This window comes from Arachis hypogaea, chromosome 16 (genome assembly GCF_003086295.3).
Source record: "Arachis hypogaea cultivar Tifrunner chromosome 16, arahy.Tifrunner.gnm2.J5K5, whole genome shotgun sequence".
NCBI lineage: Eukaryota > Viridiplantae > Streptophyta > Magnoliopsida > Fabales > Fabaceae > Arachis > Arachis hypogaea.
In genome coordinates, this window is record NC_092051.1 from 29,523,598 (window position 1) to 29,531,373 (window position 7,776).

The following is a 7,776-nucleotide window of genomic DNA, read 5'->3' on the forward strand; positions in this document are numbered from 1 at the left end:
TATACTAATATACATTAGTATTTACGGGTATAACTAAAGTGATCTGATTTAATTATATTAATTTTAGACCTGATGAATAATCGGATATAGTTGAGACATATCCCATCAAATTTATTGGTTTAAATAAATATTGATTCTGGAATCGCCAAATATTATTCAACTGTTGACGGAGAAATACCATTCTTCTAAGGATGATTGTTTTAGTCGGTCTCGAGGAAGTGGATCTTATGTTTGGAAGAGTATAGGTCAAGCTTGGGATATCCTAAAGGAAGGTTTTAGTTGGTGCATTGGGGATTTGGAACAGAACTTTTGGTTTTCTAAATGGAGAAGAGAGGGGCGACTGTGTCAGGAGATGGATTATGTTCACATTTCTGATTCGGATCTCAGGATCTTGGACCTTTGGTCATCTGGACAGTGGAACCTTGAGAATATCTATTCTCCTCTGAATCAGTCTCTGCAGAGCAACATTAATTCTTACAACCCAGATGTTCAAGCTGGTTCAGAGGTCGGTTGGTGTTGGACTGGTGCGGCCTCAAAGGTTTATGATGCTCATAGTGGTTATTTATGACTCAGTAAGAAGATGTTTAGTTGGGAGGATAGGGGTAATTGGCTTTGGCTTTGGCGTCAACATGTTCCGGAAAAACACAAATTTTTTGCCTGGCTATGTCTTCGGGAGGCTCTTCCTACTGCTGCATTTCGTTTTAGAAGGGGCATTTCGCACACGGATAGCTGTCCACGATGTTTCTCAAGTCAGGAGTCGGTTTTACATTGTATTCGGGATTGTCCAAAAGCCCAACTTGTTTGGCAAGCTTTAGGGATCTCCGATCAACCAGTGGATTTGATGAGTTGGTTCTTACATAATAGCAAACAGTGCCCCTTTAGATTCTTTTCTGGTCTCTGGTGGATTTGGTGTTCGAGAAACAACGAGATCTTTCATCCTCACGAGCATTGGACCACAGATAAAGTGATTGGTATGGCTTTGTCCTTAGAAAAGGAGCTCCGAAATATTTTTGAGTTGCAACGACTATCTATCCCCTCAACCATTAGTGGCTCTTGGATTCCCCCCTCAGTGGGTACCTTTAAGATTAATTGTGATGCTAGCTATCCTGGCAGTGGTGCTCGAGTTGGTTTTGCTTGTGTTAGCAGAGATTGGAAGGGAAGGTGGCAACGAGGCTGTCTGGGAACAATTGAGAGTCGTAGCATTTTGCAAGGAGAGTTGTTTGCTATTTGGAGAGGCTTTCTTTTAGCATGGGACTCGAGACAAAGAGACATTATATGTGAGACAGACTGTGTGGAGGCTTTTACTCTTGTCAATAATTTACAAGATTGCTCTGGGTTTACTGATCCTTTGGTGTTAAAAATCCGAGATATCATGTCTTGGAAATGGCGTGTTGATCTTCGGTTGATCTTGAGAGATGCAAATACAGTAGCAGACATCATGGCAAAGATTGCAATGAGGACTATTTTTTCCCAAGTGGAGCTTCCATTGCCTTGGAAGGAGTTTGGGAGTAGTATTCAGCGAAACTGCCTTTCTTAAGCAGTTTCTTGTTTTTTTCTTTCTTTCTTAGTTTTTGTTTATTTTTCTTTTAAGTCACCAAACAAAAAAAAAAACAAACCAACCTGATTATTCGATTAGTTTAATATTAATTAAAAATAAATAAAATCTAATAATATATATAAAAAAATTTATCTTCTAATCTTAAAATTTTTTAAATTACGATAGTTATTTAAGTTTGAATCAATGATATATTATTATTATTATTATATATTTATATATATTATAATTTATTTAAAATAAAAATTTAAGTACAGTCAATTTTACATAAAGTTAATAATTAAATTTTTTTAAATAATTTAAATAATTTGATTAATTTTCATCTGACGAACTTCCATTTATCAAGTTCATGTAAAGTTGAGTTTTCACCTTTATTTAATGACTGACTTTTAGTGTGCAAGTAAAAATTTTTATTAATATATTATGAAAAAGAATTAACATCTTTTTTGTATGATGAAAGGGAAGGAGAAGAAGCAAAAGGAAATAGAAATAGAATTTCAGAAACTCCCCACTTAACAAGAGAGAGAAGCCTTCCATTCTAAAAAAGTGTGACCCTTTTCTCTTGCAGCTTCAAAGTGAAAGGGCCAACAAAGTTATGATCCCTTGATATTCTTCGGTTTTGGTGACACACCATAAACAACACAACCATGCTTTCTGTAACCGAAACTTGAAGCAGCTCCAAACAAACAAACAAAGAAAAAAGAAAAAGAAAAAGAAAAAGAACACACATATAAAGCAGAACAATTCACAGTCATCAGTTACAGAAAGAGAAGAAGAAGCAAGAGAGAACACAAAGGAACACATTATCATTCACTCTCATTTAACCATCATCATGGCTGGTTGGTTTCTCTCTCTCTCTCTCTCTCTCTCTTGTTTGCTTTGTGTTTGTCTTTTTTTGTCTTTGGTCTTTGTTTTTCTGTTGTTGGTGTTCTTTTTCTTTTTTGTGCTTCTATGGTAGAATGGCACATAAGGAAGAAGGTAATAATCTCAGTGGTTTCTTGTCAAAGGAAACAACTTCAGTGTGAGGTTATGGTTGGAATTTCATGTGGTTTTGTTGTTACCATGTTTGGTTAATGTGAGTGTTGAGCTGAAAAAGAGTAATGTCTGTGTTCTTTTAGCAATTGACTAATGTTGTTGGGACCCTTCATTTTTAATGTTTTCCTTTAATTTTTCAATATGAAGTGAATGACCCTTTTGCCTTGTGAACATGGAGGTTACTAAGGAAGAGCTTAATGCAAAAATGAGAGAAAAAAGTTTCCAACTTTGGTCTGAAAAAAACCATGCAAAGTTTCCAACATGTTTGTGTTTTGTTTTGTGGCAGATGGGGCTGGTGATGATTTGTTTAAAGAGCTATGGAGGTTGTGTGCAGGGCCATTAATGGATGTTCCTTGTGTTCAAGACAGAGTTTTCTATTTCCCTCAGGGTCACATTGAATTGGTATGATATACACTTCTTTACCTTGTTTCTGATTTTGTTTGTGAATTTCATTTTTTTTCCATTTTTGTGCTATGTATGCTTTCAAATTTAAGCCTTAAGGGGTTTAGTAAGTGTTATATAATTTTGATTTTTTCTTTTGTAGTTGCCAGAACCTACAGAACAAGAATTGAGGCAGATGAAGAACCAGAAATCTCCCAAATACGATCTTCCGTCGAAGATCTTATGCCGTGTTATCGATGTTAAGTGTCTGGTAATGTTTATCTTTTTTTGGTTCCTTATGTTGTGTTATGTGTTCTTGATTGGCTCATTGGAATGATGATTTTTCATGTACTGATTATAGAATCTTGTTAATTTTGTTTTGTAGGCCGAGATGGAAACCGACGAGGTTTATGCTCGAATCACTTTGCAGCCATCTTCAGATGTGAGAATTTGATACATTTTCCGAACAATTAATTCCCTCATTATTGAAAATTGAAAAATGTTTAACTGATTTTTCCATTTTTTTCTGTTTTCGTTCTATGTACAACAGAATGATCCTCTAGATCCTAATCCAATTTGTTCCGAGAAACCGAAACAGAAATTTTACTCATTTTGTAAGACACTGAGTACCTCAGATACTAGCACACATGGAGGATTTTCGGTTCTTCGGAAGCACGCTAATGAATGCTTGCCTCAATTGGTGTGTTTTCTTTAGCCGAGAATGATCGAACCAGAATATATTTTCGATTACAAGAAAATAATAAAAAGAGTTTATATGTTGTAGGATATGACAATGGAAAATCCTACTCAGGAGTTGGTAGCAAAGGATATTCATGGGGTTGAATGGAAGTTTAAGCATATATACCGAGGTAACTTTTTCTTGGTTTATAATATTGGAAAATCTTGGTTGTTTTTCTTTGAATTTATGTTTTAACTGCGAAATCTTCTTATTGTTTTGCACAATTTATTAAGGACATCCGAAGAGGCACCTGCTTACAACTGGCTGGAGTGCATTCGTTGCAGCCAAGAAATTGGTTGTTGGAGATTCTTTTGTTTTTCTAAGGTACTTGAAATCATGATAATGCATTCTATAATGTCCTGCTTTGACATAATGAGTCCTTATGCTGCGAATTTCCGTGCTTTAATCCTTGATTCTTACAGGGGAGAGAATGGACAACTGAGAGTAGGCATTAGGCGTTTGAATCCGCCGCAGAGTCCTACACCTTCCTCGGTGGTGTCGACACAAAACATGCGCCTCGGAGTGATTGTTACTGCAAGCCATTCTGTTATGACTAGTACCATGTTTGTGGTTTATTACAAGCCAAGGTTTGTAAGCATCTTTTAAACATTTTGTGTAACTCTTACTTGAAACATTTATGCTTTTAACTTTTGAATTCAATTCAGGACTAGCCAGTTTATTGTTAGTTTAAACAAATATATTGACACGATGAACAATGACTTCAAAATCGGCATGCGATTCAAGATGAGACATGAGGGTGAAGATCCACTTGACAAAAGGTATCATTTTAAATGTGTATCAAGAGTTTAATCTACCTTAGTCTCTAAGTTGATTTTAGATTAATGCACCATTATTTTGTCAGGTTTTGTGGTACTATAGTTGGAGTTGGAGATGAATCTCGAGAATGGCCGAATTCTCAATGGAGGTCATTGAAGGTTCGACTTCATTCGAAATCACTCATTAAGTTCTTCTAGTTTTCTCATTAGTGTATAATTTTTTTCTTTGTTACATAGGTTCAATGGGATGAACCAGCAACAATGCAAAGACCAGATAGAGTTTCATGTTGGGAGATTGAACCTCTTGTTACTTCGCCTTTGAATATGATTCAACCGATGGCGAAGGGAAAAAGATCAAGGCATGCTGAGGCTTCATCTTCTGGTAGGAAAAAGAATGTTACTTTGGATCATGTGCACTTTACATCCTAAACTTTATAAATATGCAATTTCCACCTTGAAGTTGTTGAACTGCGCAAAAAACGACTTCTCTTAACTTTTCTTCCAAAATTACCCTTTCACGTGATGCATTTTATTGATAAAATAACATCTTAATAGAGGGGTAATTTTGGAAGGAAAGTTAACAAGAAGCCGTTTTTTTACCGTTCGACAACTTTGGGGTGTTAATGTCTTAATGAACAAACATTGTTGGATTATTAACCTAGTGATGATGTTAATCTCGGAATTTCAGCTGCTTCAGGTAGCAAAGAAAGCCAAGTAGCTACAATATGGCATCCACCACATTTGAATGGCAATGGAAATTCTTCTCAAGACCTCAAAAACAACAAAGCCGTCGTCCCGGCCGGTCCAGCTGGCGAAGGTCCGGCATGCGACCATAACGAAGACGGGAAGAAGGGCATGGATTGCTGGTTGTTTGGGGTGAATTTGACTAGCAGCTATAGTAATGTTGTTACCCCTTTGGAGAAAGAACTTTGGTGTGAAGCTTCAACTATCCTTCATTGTGGTCCCAAAGAATCTATTATTGTTGGTGCATGTGAGATTGAGAAGGTTCAGAGTCTCAATAACCATTCACTGTCCAACAAGCAGGGCCATGTACCATCCATGAGGACTAGGACTAAGGTACCTTTATTTTATTTTTTATTTTTGTTTCAGCCTTAAACATACATATGAATATATGAAAATTTTCAAGTATACCAGGAACACTGGTGTTTAGTACTTTTAGTCATTAATCTCAATCATGTATATATTTTATGATCGAGATCAACAGGTAAAACGATGAAACACCGTTATTCTTGGTATACTTGAAACTCTTCATATGTGATACATGTAATGTTTTCAAAGATTCCTTCCACATTTTTAAGAGAGGTTGGGTCATTGTTCAGCCTTTGTTTTGAGTAGGACAGTGTTTGGTAGCTAGGAATCTTTGAAGGTGACAAATTAGTGAAATACCTAAATAGTCCCTATGAAAGTCTACTTAGTTGACAAAATAACCCGTAAAAGATCGAATATTTATTTGATATGTTCTAAAAAATTAGGTGGTTTGACAATTTGATTGGGCCTAATTTTGTCATGAATCATGACATGGAAGTCCAACTGATGATCGGATGAACTTGTTAGACGACCATATCGAAGAAATATTAATGTTTGGTTGGTTATTTTATTAGCGAAGAGATATTTCAGGTGTTATTTCAGTAATTTACTTGTATAAAATTGTCTCCTGAATTTTTTCCTTCATAATTCATTATTTTATTTTTGATTTTTTTATTTATATTTAATTTTTGAAGGTGAAAATGGAAGGTGTAGCAGTTGGTCGTGCAATTGACTTGACCACATTAAATGGTTATGATGAACTCATAGTTGAGCTTGAGAAAATGTTTGACATTGAAGGAGAAATTATATCTCAGAAGAAATGGGCTGTTACTTTCACTGATGAAGAAAATGACCTTATGCTTCTTGATGATGATTTATGGCAGTGAGTAACTTCAACTTTCTTGCATAGTTTCTTCTGTTTTTCAAATTTTCTTTTTAAAGATATGTAAATGGTTTATTATTATTATGAAAACTTTCTCAAGACTCATCAAGAAGCTTTTCTTTTCTGATTTTCACAAAAAAAAAAAAGACATTTTGTAACTTGATATTTTCTGTATAGTCCAAAAGAAAAGCTATTCTATATGGTTTTTTATTTATTAAAATTTTGATTATTTTATAAAAGGTTTTACAATTATATAAATTTTTTTTAGCAATAACAAAAAGTTGGAACAAACCCTTTAATTTATGCTTATGAAATTTTGTAGGGACTTCTGCAAAATGGTGAAGAGGATTTTCATTTGTTCAAAGGAGGATTAATTAGTCATTTGTTGAATGACTTGACTCCATGTTGTGATTCATAACATCACTCAACATCTATCAATCTAATATAATATGCTTAGAAACCTTAATTAACCTTTTTCTTTTATTTTTAATTTTTAATTTTTTGCTTTAATAGGTTTAGGAAGGGAAGGAAACCTGATGGTAGTGTGCATAGCAACTAGGTGGATTTTAATTTTTAGGTACTTTATAATTGTAAATATCCTAGTTTATTTTTTTTAATTTTATTTTTATTCTGTGTTTAATATTGTGCAGTAATTTTCTACATCTATGCACTCTTGTCACAAATTATTTTTATTAGTTACCGGAATTTTCAAATAAAATTAAAAATAGCATTCAGTAATTTTTCTTTTTCATTTAAAAAAAAAAAAGAAAATCAGAAACCCTCCCATTCTCTTTTTGCATTTATTCCCATATTTTGATAAAATTCTAAAAATTCAATATTTTTAAATTAAAAAAAACCACCCATATATAAAATTTCTAGTCAATTTGGGCCAATGTTTAAATATAGTGAGTGTTCTAAATATACATGACATAAGCTTGTTATTATTTTATTTAATAATGTCAAAAGTATATTACATTACATGTTAAGAAAATCAAAATTAGTAGACCAAAAAAAAAAAAAAAATCAAAATTAAAACTACAAGTCAAAATTTAATTCCTTGAAAAGGGTTTAATTCACCTAATTTAATAATATAAGATCAATAAGATTGATGCACTTTAATGCACACATATGAGCTCTGTTGGTGATGCAGATATTGACATTGACGTGATGGAAAGTGACATATAAGTGTTTTTGGAGATACACAAAACAATGATTGCGTTAGTATCATCAAAATCCACTTTTGGATACCTACACAACTGGAAAAAAGTTTAACCACAATTTTAATTTTTAATGACTCACAATTTATTTATATAATGCGGATTTTTTTTTGTTAAAATTTACGTTTTTTTCTTTCTAAAAG

The 7,776-nt window shown here is 33.7% G+C and overlaps 1 protein-coding gene across 2 annotated transcripts; it reads left to right on the plus strand.

Annotated features, from left to right (window-relative positions):
* The first annotated feature begins 2,172 nt into the window (after positions 1-2,172).
* LOC112758892 (auxin response factor 18) lies at positions 2,173-7,154 on the plus strand. Of its 2 annotated transcripts, none has more exons than XM_025807678.3 (14): positions 2,173-2,394; positions 2,877-2,992; positions 3,135-3,242; positions 3,357-3,413; positions 3,522-3,671; positions 3,756-3,840; positions 3,944-4,034; positions 4,133-4,297; positions 4,376-4,489; positions 4,573-4,645; positions 4,724-4,868; positions 5,175-5,563; positions 6,229-6,416; positions 6,739-7,154. In XM_025807678.3, exons 1-14 carry the CDS (start codon positions 2,388-2,390, stop codon positions 6,788-6,790), a joined length of 1,740 nt encoding a protein of 579 aa, XP_025663463.1. In that variant the 5' UTR covers positions 2,173-2,387; the 3' UTR covers positions 6,791-7,154. The 2 variants fall into 2 exon arrangements, with proteins under 2 accessions (XP_025663463.1, XP_072076264.1); XM_072220163.1 differs by having other exon boundaries at positions 2,257-2,394; positions 5,184-5,563; positions 6,739-6,938.
* Positions 7,155-7,776: the final 622 nt, after the last annotated feature.